The sequence below is a fragment of the Cynocephalus volans genome, chromosome 8 (assembly GCF_027409185.1).
Source record: "Cynocephalus volans isolate mCynVol1 chromosome 8, mCynVol1.pri, whole genome shotgun sequence".
In the NCBI taxonomy this organism is placed as follows: Eukaryota; Metazoa; Chordata; class Mammalia; order Dermoptera; family Cynocephalidae; genus Cynocephalus; species Cynocephalus volans.
The window spans coordinates 20,588,313-20,612,849 of record NC_084467.1 but is presented as its reverse complement, the minus strand read 5'-3'; the positions used below and the strand labels follow the sequence as shown (position 1 = coordinate 20,612,849).

At 57.3% G+C, this 24,537-nt stretch overlaps 5 protein-coding genes and 1 non-coding gene across 8 annotated transcripts; 3 read left to right on the top strand and 3 right to left on the bottom strand.

The window, feature by feature from the left end:
- Nucleotides 1-4: 4 nt before the first annotated feature.
- CNKSR1 (connector enhancer of kinase suppressor of Ras 1) lies at nucleotides 5-9,959 on the bottom strand. Its single transcript, XM_063106065.1, has 21 exons — nucleotides 9,839-9,959; nucleotides 7,361-7,518; nucleotides 7,077-7,258; nucleotides 6,423-6,507; nucleotides 5,957-5,998; nucleotides 5,769-5,873; nucleotides 5,092-5,151; nucleotides 4,933-5,001; nucleotides 4,487-4,588; nucleotides 4,335-4,405; nucleotides 4,186-4,259; nucleotides 3,923-4,029; nucleotides 3,815-3,845; nucleotides 3,280-3,452; nucleotides 2,276-2,349; nucleotides 2,041-2,112; nucleotides 1,692-1,765; nucleotides 1,486-1,547; nucleotides 1,291-1,390; nucleotides 1,028-1,209; nucleotides 5-665 (listed from the first exon to the last, which is right to left on the bottom strand). Exons 1-21 carry the CDS (start codon nucleotides 9,888-9,890, stop codon nucleotides 411-413), a joined length of 2,130 nt encoding a protein of 709 aa, XP_062962135.1. The 5' UTR covers nucleotides 9,891-9,959; the 3' UTR covers nucleotides 5-410.
- Nucleotides 8,530-8,604, top strand: TRNAN-GUU (transfer RNA asparagine (anticodon GUU)). The gene has a single exon. It is a non-coding gene; the product is annotated as a tRNA-Asn (tRNA).
- ZNF593OS (ZNF593 opposite strand) lies at nucleotides 9,816-13,801 on the top strand. Of its 3 annotated transcripts, none has more exons than XM_063106068.1 (3): nucleotides 9,816-10,006; nucleotides 13,281-13,353; nucleotides 13,634-13,801. In XM_063106068.1, the coding sequence occupies exons 2-3, from the start codon at nucleotides 13,309-13,311 to the stop codon at nucleotides 13,778-13,780; spliced, it is 192 nt and encodes a 63-aa protein (XP_062962138.1). In that variant the 5' UTR covers nucleotides 9,816-10,006; nucleotides 13,281-13,308; the 3' UTR covers nucleotides 13,781-13,801. The 3 variants fall into 3 exon arrangements, with proteins under 3 accessions (XP_062962138.1, XP_062962137.1, XP_062962139.1); XM_063106067.1 differs by lacking the exon at nucleotides 9,816-10,006 and adding an exon at nucleotides 13,093-13,159; XM_063106069.1 differs by lacking the exon at nucleotides 9,816-10,006 and adding an exon at nucleotides 13,148-13,200.
- Nucleotides 13,802-14,125: 324 nt separating this feature from the next.
- Nucleotides 14,126-15,107, bottom strand: ZNF593 (zinc finger protein 593). Its single transcript, XM_063106355.1, has 3 exons — nucleotides 14,787-15,107; nucleotides 14,505-14,567; nucleotides 14,126-14,412 (listed from the first exon to the last, which is right to left on the bottom strand). Exons 1-3 carry the CDS (start codon nucleotides 14,984-14,986, stop codon nucleotides 14,271-14,273), a joined length of 405 nt encoding a protein of 134 aa, XP_062962425.1. The 5' UTR covers nucleotides 14,987-15,107; the 3' UTR covers nucleotides 14,126-14,270.
- A 1,287-nt stretch (nucleotides 15,108-16,394) lies between these two features.
- On the top strand, nucleotides 16,395-19,683 carry C8H1orf232 (chromosome 8 C1orf232 homolog). The gene is made up of 4 exons (XM_063103698.1): nucleotides 16,395-16,478; nucleotides 17,898-17,981; nucleotides 18,094-18,191; nucleotides 19,407-19,683. Exons 1-4 carry the CDS (start codon nucleotides 16,395-16,397, stop codon nucleotides 19,681-19,683), a joined length of 543 nt encoding a protein of 180 aa, XP_062959768.1.
- A 1,250-nt stretch (nucleotides 19,684-20,933) lies between these two features.
- Nucleotides 20,934-23,852, bottom strand: FAM110D (family with sequence similarity 110 member D). The gene is made up of 2 exons (XM_063107007.1): nucleotides 23,815-23,852; nucleotides 20,934-22,069 (listed from the first exon to the last, which is right to left on the bottom strand). The coding sequence occupies exon 2, from the start codon at nucleotides 21,973-21,975 to the stop codon at nucleotides 21,157-21,159; it is 819 nt and encodes a 272-aa protein (XP_062963077.1). The 5' UTR covers nucleotides 21,976-22,069; nucleotides 23,815-23,852; the 3' UTR covers nucleotides 20,934-21,156.
- Between the last annotated feature and the right edge of the window lie 685 nt (nucleotides 23,853-24,537).

Genomic DNA, 24,537 nt, shown 5'->3' with positions numbered 1-24,537 from the left:
TAGATTCATTTTAGAGAAATGGATTTTATTTGGTTGAGAAGTGTTTCTCATGTAAAATGAAGGACACGTGTACAGACCTGGTTTGCGGAAGGGAAAACTGTAGAGGGACTGAGGTGGGCAGGGCTGTGCCACTGCAGATTTGAGGGTGAGGTGGGAGAATTTCTTCTTCAGGGAGGAGAGGGTGGCTCTAGGCTCATATCACTTTATCCCACTCCAGAGGGGACAGGAGCAGAAATGGTGGAAGCCCAGGCAGAGGGCTCAGCTTGGGGTGAAACCATGAGCTAGCACTACTTTCAACCCAGACAGAAGCCAGGCATGTGCTGTCTTAGACATGTCAGAGGCTGGGGTTGAGGTGGTCCTAGGGCCAGAGCCAGGAGCTAGGGTACTGGCCAGGGTCAGAGGTTAGGAGGTCAGAGGTTGCTCTCTGGGGTGAGGGGGCAGAGATGGGAGTGCTCTGCAGGGTCAGAGGGCTGGAGGTGGGAGGACTGTTCTCTGGAGTCTGAGGTCAGGACTTGGGAGCTGCCCTCAGCCTGCACCACGCCCCAGGCCCCCAGGCCCTCTGAGTACAGCTCCTGGTTCCGCTCCTTCCACCTGCGGAACTTCTCTCCATTCAGCTCAGAGTCGCCTAGCACCTCCTCCAGGGCCTGAAGCTCCTGCAGCTTTGCCTGTGAGTGAGTAGCAGCAAAGGGGCCCTGATCACCCAGGGAGGGGGCAGACCCCAAGCCCAGAGCTCACTCTGGAGTCCAGTGCCTAGAAGCTAGCACCTGGCCAGCCTGGCACAAGAAGACTGGGTGAGACTTCAAATCCCAACTCAGAACCTAGAACTTGGCCCAGTCCACAGCTCAGCCCCAGACTGGAGCATGGAGCTCAGAGTTGAGCCCCCAAGTCAGAAAGCCAGAACCCAGAGCTGCACCCGGAGGCCAGAGCTGAACCTGAAGCCTGGAGCCCAGGACGGAGCTGAGAGCCACAAACCGAAGCCTAAAGCCCAGAGCCCACCCCGTGCCATGCCCAGTGCCCCCCAGCTGACCTTGAGTGTGCTCTGTAGTGCCCGCACACGGTGCACTCGCTCATTGAGCTGGGGGTCTCGGTTGCGCCGCATGAAGGAGTTCCGCCACTGTTCGTGGGTCAGGGGTTGTGGCTGGCCCAGGAGGGACACGCCACCCTGCCTCAGCCCTTGGACCATTCCTTCCAGTGCCCCTTCGCCGCTATCTGTGGAAGGGGGGAGCTGGATGAAGATGTGCCCACTCTAGCCCTCAGCCACCAGCCCAGCTCCCAGCTCCAGCACAGCACCCGTGAGAGAGCCGAAGGAGGTCCGTGGGCTGCGCTGCGTGGGGGTGGCTGCAGGTGACGTGTCTCCATGGAGCGGACTCCAAGCTTGAACCGGGCTGGGCTGCAGGCAGGGCGGAAGGAGAGGAGGATATCAGTGTGAGCTCCACACCCTGCTGTTTAACTCCCACCTCTACCCCCCAGTGGCCTCCTACTCACCGAGGCAGAGCGGGACCCAGCCTCATCATCAGGGTCTTCTGCTTCCGTCTCGCTGTAGCAGTCTGGGGTAGGGAGCAGCGGTTGGGAAACCCACAGGGTTTTGGGTGGCCAGGGAGTGTGCTAGGGCGTGTGAGTTCCCAGACCCCCATCCAAGGAAAGGCAGAGGCTTTTCCAGGTTCCTCCCACCTACCCTGTGAGACACCCACCTTCCTCTCGGGGTGGGGGGGCCCGGCCTGGGGACTGGTACTTGGAAATGCAGGTAATGAGATGGCGCACCCACCTATGGAGGAGCAAATGGGTCTCAGGGTATTTCCATTCATGAAGCCCTACTGTATGCTGGGGGCTTTTCACCCACATCATCTTCTAATGTAATTCTCAGAGCAACTCTGAGAGGTAGGACCTTTTCTTCGCCCATTTTACGGATGGTGAAACTGAGACTTAGAGAAGCGAGTGTTTTGACCAACGGCTATCAGAGGCTGGGATTTGCATCCAGGTCCCGAGAACTCAGAGGTTGGGAGTCATGGGGGAGTAGGGGCGGGGGAGGGTGGCACTCACATGCTCAGATCTGTCAGGGTATCTGCGGCGAAGATGAAGGGCTTGTACACCTCATGGGTGAGCTGGAACACACTGCGGGGGTGGAGGGGCCTCACTCAGCCTGGACATGCCCATCCAGAACCCAGGGAGGCTGGACTGGGAATCCCAGGCACCTGCCATGCCTCCCACCCCTACTCCATCAGCCTCCTCTCCCTTTCTCTCCCCATCCCCACTCCACAATCCCCCAGGACTTAACTATTTTTTCTTCTGATCATGTCCACTTTCCAGACTATAGTTGGAGACATTGATGAGGCCCTCGGCCTTCTCATCCTGTGGGAAACACAGCGTGAGGGTCAGCTTGGAACCCTGATACCCTGGAGGCCCAGTCAGCTCCTAGTTACCCTTCAGGTTCCTGATGGCAGTGGAGGGCAGAGGGTGTCTCCTAGGCTCTCCAACCACAAGTCTCTCTGTTTCTGGGGCTCAGGGCAGGAATCTGTGGTGGGGCAGGAAGTGTGGCCAAGAGGTGCCTCTGAGCAAAGAAAGGGTGGCCGCAGATATCCAGAGGAAGAGTCAGAAAAGGGGGCTGTGCCTGTGCACTGCTTCCTCCAGTAGACACAAATGAAGCCACTTCATACCACTGAGCTTTGCAAAGGCTGTTTTCCCTTCCTGGCTTTCTTTCCCCTTTCCATCTGACTAACCCCCAAGTATTGCTTTCTCAAGAAGCTTCCAGACTCCTCAGGCTGAACCAGACACCTCTGCTGAGCTCCCACATGTGCCCTGGGCTCTTCCTTCATCTTAGCACATGTTCCCCACATTGTCGCTGAGTATGTGTTCAATGTTCTCCCCTACCAGCCTCTAAGTTCTCGAGAAACAGAAACTATTCAATTCTTCCCTGGGTCCCCAGTGCCCAGCCCAGAGCTGGGTACACAGAAGGCACCTGAATGTTTGTTGAGTGAATAAACGACTGAATGAATAGCCCACCAGTTGGATGGACAGAATATCAGAAGAGGAAAGAGAGGCGGGCAGCATAGAAGTGATTTTTCTCTACACCTCCTGCATATTTTCTCCAAACTGCTTTTACACACATATTAACTCATTTCTCTCTGAAGAGTGTCCCCATTTACAGATGGGAACACTGGGGCCCAGGAAGGTCTGGGGCCTGCCTGTGACCACAGATGGGAGTGGATGGTGGAATAGAGACAAAAATCATGGCACTGAGGTGACTCGCTTGCTTGCCTGTGTGTGTGTACGGGGTCTCACCTGGGGCTGGCAGTACCAGTACAGCGTGTGTCCTTTGAGCACGAACCAGCAGCGGCGCCAGCGTGGGCCCATGAAGCCACCAGGGGACTTGCGCAGCAGGAGCCAGCCACTGCAGTCCGGCCGGCCCAGCTCCCGGCACGACACCTGCCGGCGGCTCAGCCGTGTCGCCACGCCTGCAGCCGCACAGCACAGCTTGGTCACCAAGGGGCTGGCCAGGCGTCCCGGCCCCCACACCTGCTCCCTTACCCCCGACGAGCATCCCCAACTGAGATGTCTGAACCCACACGCTGTGCTTGGAATGTTACATGTGTCATGTCTGAGGTGGGAACTGAAGACCAGAGGATAAGCCGTTTGCTCAAAGTCGCAGAGCTGGTGAGTGGCCCGGGCTGTGAGCACAAGTGTGTCTGACCCCAGAAACAGTGGTTTCCGGGGCAGGCTGTGTGGGAAGTGGAGGGGGTGGTCTTGCCCAGCCCTGGAAAGATTTCTAAGGGCTCCTCACATAGGGGGGCCCCACCTAATCAGATGCACCTCTTACCTTTTGATTTCTTCTGACCAAAGACAGGACTCTGAAAGGACAATAAAGGGATTAGAGAAGGGTCAGGTCCAGAGCCTACACCCCAACTTGCTGAGTCCCTAAGCTTACCTTGTCAGGGCGTCCTGGGGACCCCAGATCCTCTGCTACCCCTGCTGGGAGTGTGGCTGGGAGTGCAGGGGGGACGGGCAGGGGCTCAGGGTCACGGGAGATAGAGTCTGTCAGGGAGGAGGAGAGAGGGAAGGCCCATGAGCCTAGTCCCAGCCCGCCTGGGAGGTAAGGGGGTGGCGTTGGGGTGTCAGCATCGAGGGGTCAGAACCAGGCTGCCAGATGCCTTGCCAGGGGCATCTGCCACCTGGTGGCTTTGAACCTACCTGTCCAGGTAAGGCTGGGCCCAGGACTTGGGTTTGAAGTCAGGCTGAAGGCAAAGATGTCTTTGGATGAAGCTCTGGGGAGAGAAGGGGAGGTGAGAGGTGCCCACGGTCCCCCCCCACCAAGACACACCCAGGGCACAGCCTGTTACCTGGGAGACAGTGGGGCCAGAGACAGCGACTGGCTCCTCAGGTGTGGGGAGGCCAGGGCCCGAGGGGGTGTCTGGGGAATAACGGGAAACAGGGTGACAGGGCTGACAACAGGGCCTGAAAGCAGGTGAGGCTGGGGGTGCGGGGCAGGTACCTGTGGGGGGGTGTCCGGCACTGGGACCTTCTTCAGCACTAAGCTGACACCAGCTGAACCCCTCAGCAGCTCCCTCACCACGTTCTTATGGGGCCAGCCCACCTGGGGGATGGGGTGGGTGCAGGACAGAGACACTGGCTGGCACTGAGCCGGGCAGGAGGCTCTGAAGCCAGCCCACAACCCCTCACCCTCACCCTCAGAACTCTCTCGAGCCTCCTGCTTCTCCCTCACCACATGCCACCTCCAGGGAGCCCCCCAAGCCCCTTCACCCAGGATTTGATGGGTGGAGGCTGCTCTGGCCCACCTCAGCTGGCCCATCTCAAGAAGGCAGCTCCTACAACCCTGCTCTCCCCAAGGGGAGGAGGCTGCCTTCCCCCACGCAGCAGCCCTGGGTTCCACTCAGCACCCACCTCACCCTCCACCCTGTCTGTTTCCTCCCCACTCACCACCACCTGCTCGTTGATCTGGACAACCTCGTCTCCAGGCAGGATCCACAGTCGGGAGTTGGTGGGGACCTGGTATGGGGAAGGCGGCCTGAAGCTGGCTCGGCTGGCAGGGGAGAGGGCCTCAAAGGTGGGCAGCTGAGGAGGGTATGGGGCTCTCACCTGGGTGCCCACTCGGGACACGAAGTGCAAGCAGTTGCTGGTGGTGTGGATTTCCAGGCCCTGCAGAGGCAGAGGCTGCAGTCACCAAGGGCTTGGGGGCAGCAGGGCCAGTAGGCAGGACTTACACTGGGTGCCAGGACTCTAAGGTGAGCAGAGCTGGGAAAAGAGCTGGCCCCAAGTTGGCACTGCCCCAACTCACTGTGTGATTTTGGGCTTGCTGCCCTCTCTGGACCTCTGCCTCCTCCTCTGATAAGGGCCAGAGGGAAGCTGGGGCCACTGATTCAGAGGTACCAGATTCTCAGTAACTTTCCTAAAGAGATATGCAGGGACGGGGGCAGGACAGGGACAGGGCTGGGGCTCTGGTTTTCCTAACAAAGTTTAAAGCAGAAAAATTCATGTCCTCTCCCTATCTCCTAACCTGCTCCTGGGCCCCTGCCATGTCTGTGTCCCAGGGCTGGAATGTGCCACCTGAGACCCAGTGTAGCCCTTAGGATCGGGATAAATGCTGGATGATGGTGAGACCCCAGCTAAGTCCTCTGGGCTTCCACTTTAACATCTGCATGTAAAAGGCTTTTATCCATAGCAGTATAGGATTCTGTGGGATCCTAGACCATATTTCAGGGCCAGGACAAGGCTGCCAAGGAGTGAGAGGTGAGAGGTGAGAGGTCAGGGCTCACCAAAGGGTCGTCCAGCTGCACCTGCTCTAGCACGGCCCTCTGCTCCAGCAGCTCCTCCGGGCTGTAGCTCAGGATGTTGTGGCAGATCCCAGCCACATGACTGCCCTGGGGGAGGGGAGCAGTTGTCTGGCCTGAGCCCCATCCCTGCCCTCCCCATCCCCACCCCCCTCTCACCCCCACAGACTCACGATCCTTAGGACTTTGCTCTCCTTCTCGGCCACTGGACAGTCCTGCAAACAGTGAGAGAGCAGGACCTATCCTGAATCGGGGAAGTAAGGGGGCTGGCTTCTCCTGAGGGCAGGCCAAGATTCCCTGCAGTGCACCCCCTGCTTCCCGTACACTGACCCCCTGCCCTGAACCACAGTGCTCAGAGTTTCAACTCTAAGGTCTGATCCCCCTGACACCAGGCCCTCAGAAGTCACCACACATGCCTTTCCCTCCCACCTCCTCCTGAATGTCAAACTTCCTGAGCTTCCCCTGCCAGCTAGGAGACCCCACTGCCCCATCCATACCCAGTGGCCGGGCCTCCTCTCTTCCTGTCCTTGCTTATCCCAGCCCTCACACCTGATCCTGGGCTGATTCACAGGTTATAAAAAGATCCAGTCTGTTTTGGTCTCTAGGGCAAGGGCCAAGCCTGGCTCTTGGTTCTCCTACCTCCTGCAAGGCCTGGCCCAGCTCCCTGCACAACTCCCCGATCTCCTGGCAGGCTGAGAAGTCGTGTAAGTGGGAGAAGAGGTACCTGGCAGGGGAAGGATGGTGCAGTGGTTAAGGGGCTGTGCTGAACCACTTGGAGCTGATTATTCACCAAGACTTGGGGATAATACCTGCTCTGTTGAGTTTTGGTTTGGAGTAAAGGAGATGACTGAAACATCTGCATGGGACTTACTTGTCATGCACCTGCTAGTGCCAGGCCCTGTTCTAGGCACTGGGGAGACAGACATTAAACACTTTATTACATCAATGATTTAACTTCAACTGTAATGAGTGTTGCAAAATGTAGGAGCTCTGAGAGTGTGTAACAGGAAGGGTTCCCTGAGGAGGTGTCACTTGAGGTGGGTCCTGTGGGACAAGCAGCAGCCAGTGAAGGGGTGGGGGAGCTCTCCATCCAACGGTTGTTAAGACTGTTATGATTACACGCTGGGGCAGGGTGGGAGCCCAGGCATCCCAGTGCCCCTGCACAGACTGACTAACCTCTTTGCCCTGCTCCACCATATCTGAACAAGAGCCAAGCTCTGTTTTTCTCACCCAGGCACTGGAGGAGGTCAAAGATGAGAAGAGTCACCTCACCAGTCACCCCAACCTGGGTACCTGTTGAGCCAGCAGAGGAGGGCGTGGGCCTCATGCACCATTTCCACAGCTGCACTGAGGATATCGACGGGGGTCTCGACACAGTCCCCCAGACGGCCTTGGACTAAGCTCTGGAAGGTATAGGTCCTCTCCAGCAGCACCTCTGTCAGGCTCTGCAGGTTCTCTGTCTGCAGTCCAGAGCTCTGTGCCAGAAAGGGGGTGGGTCACCTCCTCAGCGGCAGCCAGCATCCCATTGCAACCCTCGGCTGGTGGACACTGCAGCCAATGTGGCAGCATACACTCACCAGAGCCCGGAGCTGTTCCACCCCGTCCAGAATGAGCTCCTGGTGGCCCAGGGGCCACACGGTCAGAGCCTCAAGGCTGCGGGGGCAGAGCTGGAGCAGGTACTTGCCAGGAAGCTCCCAATCCTCAAAGGGATAGTCCTGCAGGGAGTCATCAAGGCCTAGAGGGAGAGCATGAGGGGGAAAAAGAGGTGTCATGAACTTTCAGGCCAGTTTTCCACTCATGCAGGCCCCTTCCCCCCCAATCTGTCTCTAATGACAATCCTGAGCCCCAGGCTGTGTTCTGCCCATTTCACAGATGAGGCCACTGAGTTGAGAAATAGGGCAGGACAGGGCAGTGGCTCTCAAAGGGTGAGAAGCAGCCACAGCCACAGCCGCACTGGGGAACCTGTTAGAAACACAAATTCTCAGGCCTCGTCCCATACCTGCTCAATCAGAAACTCAGGGGTGGGGCCAACAGTTTGTATTTTAACAAATCCTGCAGGTGATTTTGTTGCTCCCTTGTCTGAGAACGAGGGATATAGGGGATAAGAGCAAGGAGTTTTGGAGTTAGGAGACCTGAGTGCTAGCACTTGGCAAGTAATATCATTGCCCTTTGCCTCAGTTTCCTCACCTGTAAAATGGGAATAATAAAAGCAACTACCTTCTAGTCATGTGTGTATTTAATGATACAATATATGTCAGGAAGTTGGCCCATTCTCTGGTTCATGGTAGACAGTCAATACAGCCATCATATTATTATGGCCAGATCTTCACCAGAATATACAAGGCCCGGTGCGAGCAGGCCAGCCTCACGTCCTGGCACAGCACGTCAAGCTCCACACTTCAGATCCAGAGCACTAACTCCTCGCAGCTCCTGGACACTCTTCTGCCTCAGCGTCCTTCAAGTGCTATTTCTTCTGCCTAAACTGCTCTTCCATGCCCTTTTCATCCCACTTCTCCAGGAAGCCTTCCATAACTCCCCAGGTTAGATTCGGGGTTGAGGGTGGGCTCTCCTCTTGCTCCCACTGTCCCCTGAGCCTCTACAAACCCCTGCACTTGAGCATCAATCTCTCCCACTTTATCACAGGCTCTCAAAGACCAGGCTTTAAACAACCATTTATCTCTAATCCCCAGCCTGTGCCTGGCACAAGGTAGAGACTCAAAAATAAGAGAAATATCTATCGAGGGCTGGCCGGTTAGCTCAGTTGGTTAGATTGTGGTGCTGTTAACACCAAGGTCAAGGGTTCAAATCTCCTTACTGGCCAGCTGCCAGGAAAAAAAAAAGAGAGAAATATCTATTGAGCACTTACTATGCGCTAGGCAAAGCTTTAATGGTTTTACACATATTAACACATTTGACCCTCACTGCATGTCTAGGAAGTAGGGACTACTGTTATCCCCAAATTACAGATGGGAAAACTGACACACGGAGGTTAAGCAGTGTTCACTCTGAAGGAATTCCTCCCGTCCTGAGCCAGGCTTCTTCACTGGGGAATGTGTGCTCAGTAGCTCTCCCTCACTGCCTGTGTGACATTAACAGCACTAAACTGGGAGCTCATGAACCTGTTACTCCCTGGCTACTGGCCCTTGAGTGACTTCCTTTCCCAAGGTGTTGGGCTGCCTCCCTCCCAGCAGACCCTGACATTGAGCTATGAACACTAGCCTGGCTATGCTTGTCTCCTTACGTCCACTTCATAAGGTCAGGGTTGCCTTGCCCATCCCACGGACACAGAAACGGAGACCTGTGGTCACGGAGCTGGTGAGTGGTGAAGCCAGGCCTGGAACCCAGTCTGGGAGTCTGACTCCAGCCCTGAGTCCCTGCCCTTAACAGGGCTGGCCACCCTGAGCCTGCCCCCAGTGCACTCCAGGTCCCCACTCTGGGAGGGTCGTCCTGACTCACCTCCCTGCCCCAGGGGCACAGTCACAAGGCCTCACTTCTCTGAGTCTGTCTGCAGTTTGGGTCGTTTCTCATCTGCCTGGACTCACTGGGCGGGAGAGCATCTCCCCCGTGGATGGGAGCCGCAGGGTGGGGCTGCGTCAGCCCCTCGCCCGGGGAGCCTCAGGGTGAGAGGAGGGGGAAATGACCCCGGGGCCAGCCCCAGCCCAAGACTGAGCAAATCCCTTCCTGGCTGTGTGTGTCGGTTTCTGCTTCTGGAGATGGGTTTAGTAACAGCCCACGGGGCCCTGAGGCGCAGAGGAGACCGGGAGACAACGTGGGCCGGGGCGGCGGGGCTCCCCAGGCCGCCCCGGCGGCCTCTTGGGATGCTGCGGCCGTGGGGGACCCTCTGTGGGTCCTCGGCCTTCCGGAGTCACCCTGTTCATCCCTCTGCCCAGCACAGTGCCTGCCACATGACGGACGCTCTATAAATACTTGTCGACTGACTAAGCCACTGATGGACTGGCAGGTCCCTCTTCCTTTTCCTCCCCCGTCCCTCGGCCGGCGGGACACCCACCACACCTAGCCCCCCTCCAGCCCGACTCTGACCCGGCCCCACCCACCTCTCAGCCAAGCTGCCACCTTCCCAGGGGTCCAGGTCTCCACCGGCTCCATGGCCCAGCTCCGGTCGCCCGCACAGGAATTTCCGCTCCCAGCGCCCAGGCCCGGGGAGGGGCCGGGCTGGGCCCCGGGCGGAGCCGCCGCATACCTGTGCCCACGTGGCCGGCCAGGTGAGGCGCCGCGACAGCCCTTGACCCAGCGCCTGTCCGCCTCCTGCCCCGCCCTCCAGGCGTCCTGGGGCTTTGGCAGCTGGGCACCCAGCCAGGGGGTGGGTACCACTGGTGTGTGACTCCCGTGACCTCAGAGCCAGCCTGAGAACCCTCCCCAAACGGGCCTCGTCGCAGGGTGGGACCTTGATCCTCCCGCTCCGCAAAAAGGAGCCACCAGGTGAGCGGTAAGCGCAGTAGCAAAGCACCCCTGGGTGCATCTGCCAGCTCGTTAGCTCTGTGACCGGGGGCTGACCCCGACCTCTATGCTTCGGTATCCTGGTCTGTAAAACGGCTAAAATAGTCACTTCTTCAGAGGGCGGCTGTGCAGAGTATCTGAGTGAACAGCTCTAAAATTTTTAGAACTGGGATTTTTAGCCCCCCCTCTTTTATTTTGTACCGTGGACCCTTTGACAGTCTGGTGAGGCCTTGGACCCTTTCTCAGAAAAATGCTTTTAAAAGCATAAAATAAGGACTGGCCCGTGGCTCACTTGTGAGAGTGTGGTGCTGACAACACCAAGTCAAGGGTTAAGATCCCCTTACCAGTCATCTTTAAAATAAATAAATAAATAAAATAAAATAAAATAAAGGCATAAAATAAAATGCTGAGGATCACAAAGAGAACAATTATCAAAATATATTTAAAAACATAAACGTATGACATAGGAATATGTGTTTATTAACATTAAATAACAAGACTGGCAAATTAAAGTTACATTTTCCTTTTTTAATGGTATCAGTGTATTGTCGTTCAGCCTGAATGAGAACATTAGACTGAGATGGTCTTTGACTCACTTCCTCTCACATATGATCAGCAAACAACTAAAGACGGAGAGTGCAGAAGAGTGACGGAGAAGCCCAGGTCACTGGAGTGCCGCAGGCAGACACCATCTGGCCACTGGGCCACTATAGGCATGGAGGTGCCCAAGCAATGGCATCTTCATCACACGAGTGTGTGAAACAGGAAGAGTGTCATCAGGCCGATTTAGCGGTGGGTTAATAACTCCCACAATGCTGAGTTATGAGCACAAATGTTTTGACATACTTGAAATAACTACAATTCGATATCAAAATATCTGTGATTTCTATTGGTAATAAAGCCAAAGATACTGCTACTACTTCAATCCACGTAGAAGGAAATGATAGATTTTGGCTAGAAATTAGTGGAAAAAAGACATAATTTTTTTCCTATCCAAGTTTATGGATCCCTTGGATTCTGAACCCCAGCTTAAGTGCCTTTCCTAGAAAACTGACACTGAGTGTTCATCCTCATCACCTCAGGCCAGGGAACTCCTAGGGCCCTGGAATCAGACAGAATCAATTCCACACACAATTGTTGTGTGACTGAGCGCAACCTCTACACCTCTCTGAACCTGTTTCTTCCTCTCTAAAAGGGGGATACCTAGACCTTAGAGCTGTGGGGACATCCTTTAAGTACTTTGAAATCTTTAATATGGAGTAGATCTGAGTTATTATTGCTTTAATTCTGTGGGGAGGGGCCTGGGGGGCCATCCCAGAATCTGCCCCTCCAACTGTGTCACCTACTTTGGAATCTCTACCAGTGTCCCAATACCTGGCCTTCAAAGCCTATCATGATCTTACCTGTACCCAGAGACCCAAAGTCTGAATTTGGCTGATAACACCAAGGTCAAGGGTTCAGATGCCCTTACTAGTTAGCCACCAAAAACAAAACAAAAGTCTGAATGTGGCCCATGGATGGCCATGTAGTGTGTGCGTATTAATCATAATTTAATAATTTTACATACAAATTGAGATCTCCAGCTTCTCTGGGACTTGGCCAGCTCTGGCGAACCCATCCTACCTTCACATTTGGCATTAAATAGCAACAGTAGATCAGCAGTTGCTTCCTTCAAGGGGGACAGACTCCAGCCGTCCAGGTCCCTGCAGGCCTTGCCTCCTTCATTTGTGAACTAGTAGGCTCCAAATTTGCAACACTCCTTCACCTCTCTGTTTTTGTCCTTTGCCTTGTGTCCTCAACCCTGTACTGTGTCCCTCGAGCAACTTGTGCTGCATCCTCCTTTAACATTTTTGTCTCTTTGTATGACAGCCTCCCCATGGCACTCTGGGGAAGTCCAATAAATGTTAATAGAGACTTTATCACAGTGTTTGGTAGACACAGGTCTGTCCCCGCCATCCTGATTTTATCAAGTACCTACCCTGAGCTGGCACCAGATACAGAGATGAGAACCCAGCCAGCCCCTGCCCTCCCTGAACTCAGCACCACTCATTTTTACCCCTCACTGCCCTAGGAGTGGGGCCAGCATGTCACTCTCCTGCTCCCCTGTGGGGTCACTTCTAAGTTTTCTGGTATTCTTCCTTTCTCTCTATATGCAGATATTCTACATACTATTCTGCAAATTGCACCTTTTTTTATTTTTTTCCCATTTTATGAGATAATCAATAGCAAATTAAATAATACATGTTGGGGCTGGCTGGTTAGCTCAGTTAGTCAGAGCACAGTGTTATAACACCAAGGTCAAGGGTTTGGATCCTCATACTGGCCAGCTGCTAAAACCACAAACAAACAAAAATAATACTTGTAAAATGCTTAGAACAGTAGCACAATCAGCTACTATATTTTAACATATCATGTACAGCTTTCATAACTGGTATGTGCAAATCTTTTATTATTGTCCCCAAGATGAGGGTAGGGAAGTCCCCGTAGGAACTCCGTCTTGGGAAAAGGGGTGAAATGTGCCTTCCCTCAAGGTAGGGGTGGTTGATCTTATGGAAACCAAATGGAAAAGGTGTACTACTGTTGGGAGGGAGGCTAATAAAGCACTCTTCCCTCCTTTGCTGATTCCTGATTGGTGCCATCCAGTCATCTGATGTAGGGACAGGGCCCGGACCAGAGCCGAGGGAGGCCCCCCCCAGTACCTGGTGCAGACCTGGGACTCCTAACTGCTGCCAGCCAAGGCCTCTCCTGCCTACTCGGCCTGGCCTCTCCAACGGGTGGGGGAGGTGCTGCTCAGGCCTGATGCTGATCTCTCCTGACAGCTGCTTCTAAGGCTGGCAGGATATAGGCCGAGGGGGAAGGGACCAGATTTAATGATCCAGCTTCCCCGCCCCCTGCCAGACCTGGGCAGGCAGGCACGGGTGAGCATCCGCTGAGGGCATGGGTCTCATCCGTATAGGAGGTCAGGAACTTCTATACCCTGATTTCCACTTCTTGGTACCATGAACACCACTGGTCTTCATCTCTGCTCCCACCCCACAGGCTGCCAGGGAGACCAGTGCCCCACACCATGCGATTTCGACGCCTGACGCCTGGCTATTTTCGGGTGTTACAGGTAAGGACCCCTAACTTCTGGTTTCTGGCACCGCTGACCCCTTCCTCCCCTTACCATAGCTGGGTGGACACCACCACCAACTAGGCTGTCACGTTCCCTGCCGCCTGAGCAGCTGGGGCCCAGATGGGCAGTGAAGCGAGAGGGATCGGGGTGGAATCTCCCTGGGGCACAATGGAGTCCATGTCTCCTTCATTCAGTACACCTTCTCAGCCCCGTCCCACCCCCCACCTTCTCAGAAGTCTCAGTTGATGCTTCAGGTGCACCCTTTGTGCATCCTCAGATGCAGGTAGCCGGGGAGCTGAAGGCAGAGCCCCGGAGTCCGCTGGGTGGGGTTGTGGCTACACTGCTGGCTGTCCTCGGTCTGGGCGGCTCCTGCTACGCTGTCTGGAAGATGGTGGGGCAGCGGCAGCCACCACAGGCCTCATGACGAAGTGGGAAGCCTCTCACCTGGGCCCTGGGGTAGGTGACTCAGGGGAGAGGGCTGTAATCTCAGGAGCCCATTTCTTTTCTGGGGATCGGTCCCTGCCCTCATTGGAAGCAGGGCAGAAGAAACCTGATCCTACTCCCTCACTCCACATTGCACTTGGGCTCCATCTGGGGGCTCCAATATCAGATGCTAGGACCCCAGAAGAAAGGAAGGGATGCAGGTTCCAAAGCTGGACGACTTGGGGAGTAGACACCCTGGGCCCTGCACACAGAAAATAGTAGAGAAACCTTTCCAGGGTGGTAGTTTGAGGCAGTAGCCTGGAAGTTAGAGAGTCAGAGACAAGCCCTCTGTCCAGTTCCTTTATTGGGGGGAAGGTACCAAGAAGAGGCCATCCGCCCCCCAAGCCCAGGGCAAAAAGAGTTTGGCACACTCTCTAGCCCTTGCATCTCTGTTCATGGGCAGCTACTCTGCCTGGTATCCTCAGACCATGTCAGGTAGATGTGTCCATCTCAGGGACCTCAGTGGACACTTCTGTGGGCACTGCCAGCCGCTTGGGGGGCACATAGGAGCCCATACCCGCTGCCCTCTCCGCCTCTTCCTGACTGTAGGGCTCGACGCTCAGCTGCTTCAGCCTGGGAGAAAGAAGAATAGGAGTTGGGAGCTGACCAGGTACAAGCGCTGCCTGCCCGGCACCCATCCATCAATCCTCCTTACTCCTTCATACCTTTTCTTGTGGTCTTTGGATCGGAAGTGGGTTTTCAGGTTGGCGGAATCGATGAAGTACCTCCTGTAAGGATGGGGGGTGAGGAGGAGAGTGTGGAGGTGATGCCTCTCAGGTATGCCTATCTCCCTGACGCCAGGCTCCAGGCCTGGAAGGATGGGAGGCGGGTAGACCCCACGGGTCCCAAGAGAGGAGACCCCGTGTGTCCCGGAGTCCCCACCTCCTATCTCCCGGCCTGTCTAGCAGACCCTCCTCCGCCCCAGGCCAGTCTCGGCCGGGACTCACGCGCAGGCCAGACAACGATGCAGGCCGCCCCCTGGCAAGTCAGGGTCGGGCTCGGCGTCGGGGTCGGGCTGGAGCCGTGCGGAACCCTGCGGCCGCAGCTCGCGGTGAATCTCATCCAGGTCCGGCCGTCGCCGCTTGGCCTTCATCTGGCGGGCTAGGGAGTGCGCTCGGCGCGCGCCTGTCCGGCGGGAGCGACCCATCACCCCTGACAGCCGGAGAAAGGGGCCGGGAGCACAGTAGGAAGCACACGTGTCGGCGGTTCCGGACGGCTCGATGACGTCATACGGCGCCCGGGGACGGAGCAGGCGCGGCCAGACCGCCTCTGATGACGTCACTCACACGGCCAGCGCCTTGAGCGCCCCCAGCGGCCGTCGACGTCAGTGCCGGAGCTCGGGGCGGGGCCCAACAAAGTGGCCGCCCCAGGGCTGGCCAGCGCCGCGTGTGCCTGGGAGGCTTCGGGCGGGTCCTTCTGCCCTGCCCGTCCCGGCCTGGCCCAGCCTACCTCAGCCCCGTCCCCTGCCCCATCACCTTTCTTGCTCCCCAGACCTTGGACTCCGCGGTGGGGATGGGGTGCTTTAAGCATCTCTGGAAGGCACTGATGACGTGAATAAATTAATAAATGAATGAGAGTGAATAATTTTGGGATCCTGGCTCAACAGGACTTCCCGAGATATCTTCAGTCTCTGACAAAGCTCTCACCATTTCTCACGGCTCCCCAGTTATTCCCTTGGGTTTCCATCCTCCATCCACCCACAGCCAAATCCTTGAGGGAGGGGTGTTCCTGCCCAGAGATCACAGTACTCAGGCCTCCCGTCAGACTGAAGGGGGGTCAGCTCCTCTCACGAGAAGAGGTGGGCTGGCAGCAAAGGCTAGGTGTTGTGTGCTCAGAGTGGGGAGAGGGCCAGAGGGCTTTTTCCTGTTCACCAGAGCCTGGTGCCTTCCATGCTGGCCAGAGCCAATTCCGCTGGATGAGGCCAGAGGAGCTCAGCAATAATTCAGGGGTTCTGGCGCTTTGGAATCTGTTGCCAGGAAACTAGGAGACAGGCACGTGCATCCCTGGGGAGAGGAATCAGTTTCCAGCCCAGACAAAGCAAGTGAAATGTAAGCCCATGGTGCCCATGGGGGCCTGGGGACCTTCCCACTCCAGTTCATGGAGGCTGAGGTGGGATACAGGGTGGAGCCCTTCTGAGGGCATAGCTGGTATGAGACAGTCACAGGGGGCACCTTTGTGGGTCCTAGACCCAAGGTCTTTCTGAGTGGAAGATTTTTCTGGAGCTATTCCGAGATTGACAATCTCAAGTACTCATAGACCCTGGAAAGAGGCCTCTGTGGAGAAAGATGTCTTCATTATTCTTGGCCAATATGGGTCAAGACAAGGGGCTGAGGCAGCAGAAGCCTGCCCTATCCTGCCCCCACCCCAGACTCCTTTGGGTCAGGTTCACTTGCTGGGCACTGTGCCAGCTGGGGAGATTGGTGCATCTTTAATAAAGTCACCTGATCCCTGGGACAGGCTCTTGGGCTCACTGAGTTTCTGGAGCCAGACCCACTGGTGCCCACTGAGCCACTGCCTTCCTGTGTCTGGGTGCCAGGCCCCTTTCCCCTGCTGCCATGAACCAGGCCTTCTGGAAAACCTACAAATCCAAAGTGCTACAGACCCTGAGTGGGGAATCTGAGGAGGACCTGGCAGAGAAGGTGGGTATGCTTGCTGGGTGGGGCTGGGCAGAGGGCAGCAGGAGTGAGAGGTACAAAGTGGGCAAGTGATGCGCTCAGAGAGAGAAGCACATTGTACAGAAGCCATTGGCACATTCAGGGATGGCAAACAGCATGGTGCTGTGTCAGAGAGCCAGGACATTCAAGATAACCGAGGAAGAAAAGACATGGGGGCCATGGGAGGAGCAGCCACATGGGAGAGATTCTTCTAGGAGCAGTGAGCAGTAGCCACACGGGGTACACTCAGCTTGACACAATTTTCTAATGGGCAGAGCTGAGCAGAAGTGCGATGAAGCCCTGTGCCTTCAGAGGCAGTGGGCCCTGTGTTACTGGAGGTAGAGGGAGTGGCACTTGGATTTTAAGGTCACTGTAGCAGCATCAAATCAAAGCCATGCTTTGTTCTACCATAAAAAAATCAGAAAAGGCTCTGAAACTGGGAATAGTCTTATGTCTAGAGGCTGTGATGAGTGGCAGTCAGAAAAATAGATGTGGGGGCCAAGCCCGTGGCGCACTCGGGAGAGTGCGGCGCTGGGAGCGCGGCGACGCTCCCGCCACGGGTTCGGATCCTATATAGGACTGGCCGGTGCACTCACTGGCTGTGTGCCGGTCACGAAAAAGACAAAAAAAAAAAAAAAAGAAAAAAAAGAAAAATAGATGTGGCAGGGGCAGGAACTAGTCCTGTGTGGGGTTGTGTATGTGACAAAGTGTATGTCTAGACAGGTTGGTGTCCAAGACTAGGCTTGTGTATATATGTGTGTGTGGTGTGTGGGGGTGGGTGCTGGTGTTGGCGTGTGTGTGGAATCCCCAGTGAAGGTGTATGTGCGGGTATGAACTGGGTCTAGGTATTTTCAGGTGCGTACGTTTTGGGCAGGAGTCTATGCCTGCATGCCACTGGGCAGGCATTTGCAGGCGTTATGTTTGTATGGTGTGTGTGTACGGGTGTCTGTGGACAGGTGGGGAAGTTTTGTGTGCTGTGGGTGGGTCTCTGTGCAGGTGTCTGCAGTTGTGTAAATGCACAGATATGAATGGCATAACTGGGTGACCTTGTATAGGTCCTCACAGCATAGACACTCATGTACATGTGTGTCTACATCAGCGTGTGTGCCCTTGTCCACACATTTTTGGGTGTGTATGTATGTGTCTGTGGGCGGGCAGGTATGTGTGCTCAAGGGTGTCTGCAGGGATTGACTATATAAGTATGTGTATGTGAGTGGAAGCTTTGTGTAGAGGTCTACCTGTGTGCATTCCCATGTGCCCTTGTGGAGGTGTGAAGTGTATAAGTGTGTGTTTAGTTCTGTGGGGTTGGCGTACCTGGTCTGTGTGTACCAGGCTAGCAGTGGGGGAGGGAGGTCCTACTTCCTGGGGGCCTCTCTCATGCCAGGTGGGGGTCTTGTGTCACAGAAGGAGAACCCAACCTTAGTGGAGTCTGAGAGGGCAGAACCCACGGAAGACACCTTCAATCCCGTGTCACAGCTGGCCCGCCGGGTGAGCTCTCCCTTCCTCGACCTCAACCCTGGGGAGCCTGGCAGAGGCTGCTGTGGAGTCCTGGGAGGTGGTGCTGGGGCCCTTCCCTGACTCCCCGCCCCTCTCTCCCCAGGTTCAGGGGGTTGGGGTGAAAGGCTGGCTGACAATGTCATCTCTATTTAACAAAGAAGACGAGGGCAAGCTGCTACCACCAGAGCCCTGTGCTGACCAGTATGTGTGTGGGTGTGTGTTTGGGGGGGTGGTTCTAGAGGGGTCTTGGGGTCCCTTCTGTCATGTTCTTTCCTTCTGGTCTGTTTGTCTTTCTGACTGTGGAGAGCACAGGGGGTTGGCCCCTGGTTGTCTCTGTTTCTCTCAGCAGGAAAGAGGCCAAATTGGCATATCTGGGCCATTAGGTTAGATCCCAGGAGGAATTTACCAGCTGCTGGGATTGAGGTGCTGGAAGGCATTTATGGGCTTCTCTCTCCATCCACTTCGGAGGGGCCACCTCTCCAGGATCACGGAACAAAGCAGAGTATTTAGGTGTTTACAACAGAGGGCAGTCCAGACGAATGGTTCCCAGATACAAATATTGTCTAAACACTCATCCTCCAAAGGGAGTTTGTGACAAACACAAATTCCCGGGGGCCCTCCTTCAGAGCTTCTGATTCAGCCGGTGTGGGCAGAGGCCTGGGGATCCCCACCTCCAGCACGCTCCCGGAGGCCGCTGTCTAGACGCGGGGGTCTGGCCCGGGGCCTCAGTCGTCCTCCTGGCTCTATCTCTGGAGCACACTCCTCTGCCCTTTCCTCCAGTGCGGTCACCCCCACCCACCTTTGACCCTAATCCTTTCCCCCCTAGGGTGCCCGACCCTCCATCTCTGCTGCCCCGGGTTTCCTTTCTTCCTCCCAGTTCTCTGAGGACTCTTCCCAGACCCCAGGCTCTCACTTCAAGCCTCATCACCCCCCACTTGACTGCCCTTTCCCCCACATGTCCCGTCTACCTCCCCGAGTCCCCCTGTCCCCTAAGCCTCTGATTTAGGCCTTTCTCCTTCCCTCGGGATCACCCGACTTTCTCCCGTGTCTCTAGTCCCCTTTCCCTCGGTCTTGGAACCCGATCTCTGTCCCCGCCCCGCTTCTTTTCCCCTGGGTCCCCTTCGGTGGGATCTAAACAACCCGTCCCCACCCCCGCCCTCTCACGCGTCCTTGGGCTCCGTCCCCCTCTTGGGGCTCCTCCCCCAGCTTCACAGACCCCACGCCGCTGGCTGCCCTCTTGTGGCCTCCCCCTCCCGCCCGGGTCCCTCCCCTAAGCCCCCGACTCCACTCTCTCCCCAGGGATCCTGATCCCCGTCCCCTCTCCCAAGACCCCTCCCCTAGTCCCCTCACCCTGTCCCACCCCGTCCCCTTTCCCAGTGCCCCTGAGCCCTCCCCTTGGCTCCGCGGTCCCCTGAGCCCGGCCCTCTCCCGCAGCCCCCTGGCGGCGGCGGCGGCGCCGCGCGGCTCGGGATTGTGGGACGCGTTGGCCAGCAGGTGGCAGCAGCAGCAGGCCGCGGCGGCGTCCAAGCTGCGCGGCGTGGACCCCACCCCCGAGCCGGACCCCGAACGCGGGGACGAGGCCGCCGAGCGTCCGGAGCCGCAGGAGTCCGACCTCGCGGCCGGCTTCAAGTGGGGCGTCCTCACCCACAAACTGGCCGAGATGAGGGTGAAGGCCGCGCCCAAGGGCGACTAGCTGGCCGGCCACACTGGGCGCCCGCTCCTCCCAACCTCCATAAAAACCCTGGCCCGACACCCCGTGTGACTGCGTGCTCTTGTCCGGATATCAGGAAAGGCTGCTTTGGGGTGGGCGTCCTCAAGCGGGGTCCAGATGGAGGGGTCCTCACCTCCTCCCCCCACAAACATGCAGGGGGGAAATGACCAGAGATAGCCCGGGTATCGGGATGGATTGTGCTCGATGGCGCCTTCGTACGCCTTTCCGGGAAGCTGGACGCCCCAGCGGACAGACTCCGTCGCCCTAATCAGTCCCATTTAATTCAACAAACGTTGCCTGTGGCCATGCTATGTGCGCGGTCACTTGTACTAGGGAAAAGTCAGCGATTGAGAGGGAATTCAGACTGCCAGGGGGTCCCACACAAGATGACAAATTGAGGCACAAACATGGGGCTGCACTTGGGCACTCAGAGGGCGGAGGCAGGCTGGGGAATCCAGGGATGCTTCTTGAAGGAGAGCGCTTGTGGTCTTAGAAGGATGAGTGGGAGAAAGGGAAAGGTAGCCCAGGCAACGGAGGAGGGGCGTGAACAAAGTCTTAGAGGTACGAACGTGTGAGGAACACGGGTGCCCTTGTGTGTCCTTGAAGGTGAAGGAGGCAGTAGCACGATGTGAGGCCGCGGGCTGGCAAAATACCTGGTTTGAAGGGTCCCTTCGTTTAGTGCCAATGTCGGATCCTCCACATCTCAGTGCTTCATACCCAGTGACCACAAGGGGGCAGCAAAGCTCCGCGAATGGGGCCTTTCGGGGGCCGCGGACCCCAGATTTCTGAAGCAGACCTCGCCCCAGGATTTCCCAAGCGTGTCATTTATTCCCAGCTTCCAGCTCTAGTTTGGATCGACCTGGGGGTCGGTGGAGGAGATGTTCGTAGTGGTGTTAGTACTAATCCGGTAGCAGTCAAAGCAGCTATCGTTTCTGGAGCACTTCCTATATGCCAGGCACTTTGCCACGCGCGGTACGACTGTCTCAAATACTTTTACCTCCGACCCCTTGCCCTTCTAACAACAGAGGCGTGCGGCCGAGGTCCAGGCCGTCTAAGCGCTTGCCCAGGGCCCCACGGTCGGCCTGGAGCCCCCGCTCCGGAACCCACGCGCTTCACCGCGCAGACCCGCTCTCCCCCTTTCTCGACATCCGCTCCCTAATCCAAACCCACGACGCATTTAAATAACGTTTTAACTTTATTCAGCAGGTGTGCTCATCTCCCACCTCAGTCCTCACTCCCCAGACAGGGCCTCCACAGGGGCCACCAGGCCGCTCCCTTCCCCTCCGCCGCCTGCGCTGGGAAGAGCCTTCGGGGTCATCGTGTCCCATCTCGCCAAGGTTCCGAGGGAGAAGCCGAGGGCGCCGTGCGCGTCAGAGGCGGGGCGTCCCTGCCGGTCCCCCCGAGCGCAGCCCCGCGTCCCGGACCGTCCGGGATCCGGCCCCCGAGCGGCCGCGGTCACACGTCGGACTCGCGCGGCGGGCCGCGGGCGCGCTGGCAGCCGTACAGCCACTGGATGACGCGCGCGTTGCGCTCCACCACCGACACCTGGGGGCGCCCGTCCCGCGCCGAGCCCGCCGCCGCCGAGCCGCCCCCGCCGCCGCCGCCGCCCGCGCGGTCCGCGTCCGGGTCGCTGGACGTCCAGTCGCTGGCGTCCCCGGAGCCGGGCGGCGGCGACGCTGCAGTCTGGGGGCTGGCGTCGGCGCCCCAGCTCTGCGGAGAGAAGCGCTCGGCGCCCAGCACCTCCACCAGCGCGCGCTCCAGGCCGCAGTAGTTGAAGAAGCGCTCCTTCTCCGACAGGGGCAGCGAGCACGTGGGGCACAGCGCCCGCTTTCCCGCCGCTTCCGGGGCATCTTGGGGAGAGGCCCAACCCCCGGGAGCCGCCGCGGGTCGCTCTGTGGGGCCTGGGCTGCTGGGGGCGGCGTCCCGGGGGGCGCCCAGGAAGAGGCGCCGCACCAGCCCCTGGCCCTTGGCGTTTTCTTTGTTCACGGAAGCCTTGCAGTCCCGCTTCTGGCGGTAGAAGATGAGGGAGTCAGGCCTCGGCAGTCGCCTGCCACTGCCCCGGCGGGCGGGCCCGGGCGTCCTGGGCGATGCAGGCGGCCCCAGCTCATTGCAGGGATGTGGGGTGAGCGGACCAGGACCCCCTCTCAGGGCTGGCTCCTGTCTCCGCGCTATCACCTGGTGCGTCTTGACGTACTTGGCTTTGTCGGCCTCCAGCCTCTCCACGGCGCTGGGGGTCCGTCCCCTGGACGGGGCGGAGGGAGAGGCCAGGAGCATCTTAGCAGAGGTGGGCAGGACAGTGTCCCATAAGCCGCTGGCGGTACGCAGCTAGCTGAGGAGTCAAGAGCAATTGGCTGGGGCTCCCTGGTGTCTGCATGGAGAGAAATGGTCAGGGAGAGGGTAGATGTCCCTGCCCTTCCCCTGCAGGCATTCCTGGGAATAGGATCAGCCAACCACCCCGCCCCCATCCAAGTCAGCCTGTGCCATGTCCAGGCGAGCAAAGGTGCAAGCATCCCCTCCCTCCGCCCTTCAGAGACATTGGGTGGGGGCTCTCTGGCCACCCACAAACATGCCCCTTTGAGGGTGCCCCAATCTGGCCACAGGGCTGTGCACGCAGGCATCAGCAAGCAGGACACTTAGAAAAGGAAATGGACCTTGTCCTGGCCCAGTTCCCTTAAGTGGCCTTAACCGGAAAAAATACCTCTTCTCAACTCAGCAGCTTTGAACCCAAGACAAGGAGGCTCTCCAGCCACAGGCTGGCTCCAGCAGGGCCCACCCTTCCCGCCCCCGAGCACCGAGGTCGCGGATATAACCACAGGGTAGGAGCCTCCAGTAATTGCAGTCAACTGCCCTGCCCAGGCCCAGCAGGGCCATCCAGGAAGGAGGAGGAGGTGGTCCCCGGGTCATGTCAGCCAGCTACTGCCAGTCACTCTGTGCCCCTGCCAAGGGGATTCCAGAACACCCAAACTGTAAACACCACCTTTTCTAACCTCTGCATTTCTGTTTTATAGAAGAGGAAACTGGCCTAGGGAGGGGGGGGCTTGCTCAGGTCCTGCTGAGAGTCAGGGGCCAGGACTGGAGGCCGGGTCCCTTGCCTTGCAGTCCGGAAGTAGTTCCGAATGGACCTCTCACTTGCCTATCACAACTCCCCTCCGATATTTTGCTTCCATCCCTGCTTGCATAAAACCAAGTAATTGCCATTAGAAATGGGCCCCTTCTCTCACTAAAAAGTTCCTTCCACTAATTTTTCCCAATAACCTGCGTTCCCAGAAATCTGCCCTGAGGGTCCCTGCTCCTTTCTCCTCTTGAGACCCTGTGACCCTTCTCCTCCACCTCCCTTCTGCTGGGGACAGGGGCGAGGAGGGATTGTAAATCAAGAGCTGACAATTCCCTTGGTGGCAGTAACAGAATGGGCCACCCACATGGCTCAACACATTTCACTCTGCCCCTGTCTTTCCCCTACTCCCCCAAGTTCTGGGGGCTCATAGACCTTGGGTCTAGAGGCTACAAAGGAACAGAATTAGCTTAGCCAGGAATAAGGGAGCACCCTCTCCAACCCCGTGAGAGGCCTTGGGGCAGAGACCCTGCTAGCAACCCCCCAGCCCAATCTGTTCAGCTTTCCTCAACACCCTCCCCCACCCACCGCCCCCATCTAGTGTGTAGCAAGGCTGCCTGCCCATAGCTAGTTGGAGACTGGGAACCCAGGCAGCAAGGAAGCCTGGCAGTGCCCTGTTTCCCAGTGGGTCAGATTCCAAGGTCCCAGGAAGGTTCTGTGCTTGTCTGACCTCATGGGTGCCCTCTGTCCCCTCCTCTTCTTCCCAGCCCTGAGCAGAGAGGTTATAAAAAGTCCCTAAACACAAGGACCAAAATAGTTTACTGTTCACTGCCTCTTCTCTGCCTTCTGGGCTGGCCCGGATGCCCAACCTCAGATGTCCCACCCTAGAAGCCTGGCAGCCATCCTAGTGGTCTTCATCCCTTTGCCCACCTTCTCCCAGTCCTGGAGTTGGTGGTCCCAACTCTGCCCAAGGCTGTGGCTCTAGACATGGGCCATCTTCCAGGGTCACTGGCTTGGCCTGGGTCCCTCCCACCCTGGCCCTGGGCTCAGGATGCACTCACCTCTGCGTGGGAAGGCTGAATTGCAGGGTCCTTGGGCAGGTCCAGACTGAGGGCAGCAGGGACAGCAGGGACTAGAAGTAACTTTGGTGGCAGCCAAACCTCACTCTCCACAGGAAAAGCGGAGAGAGCCTCCACCCCCCCCCAGATTAACCCTCGCCTTCCTGACCCAGAGCCTGGCCTCCGTTAACTCCTTCCTGATCACACTGTCTCAGTGCAGGGAGGCCTGTGAACCAGGTCCAGCTCCTTCATTTTACAGATAATCAAACAGGCCCTGCCAGGTTAAGTGATTTGCCATGGAGGCACTGGGACCTTGGGGTAGAGCCAGGACCTTAAACAAGGCCTCCTGATTCCAAGGCTTCCTCCAAAGGCCTGGGGTGGGGGTGTTACTCATGTGGGGTCAGTCGATTCCTCTGGGCCTTGGCAGATGCTCTGACAATTTGAATGGGAAAGCAGAGAAGGGTTCTAGTCGCCTTGCTTTTTTCCCTCTGTGGCAGGCTTAGACCTGTCCTGGTCTGGGTGTTGGATGGTGTCAAGCCTGCTCTCCCTAGGGGTGAGGCCAGGAATCTGCAGCCTAAGGGTGGGGGCAGTGTGCTGCAGATGTGTGGGTGAGCCTGTCCCAGCAAGTCTTGGCAAGAAGGTCACCCAGGAGCCCATTGGAGTGTCTCTGCCCAAGGTGCTCTGATGGCAAATGGGATTGGCTGGGAAGAGGGTGATGAGGGGATG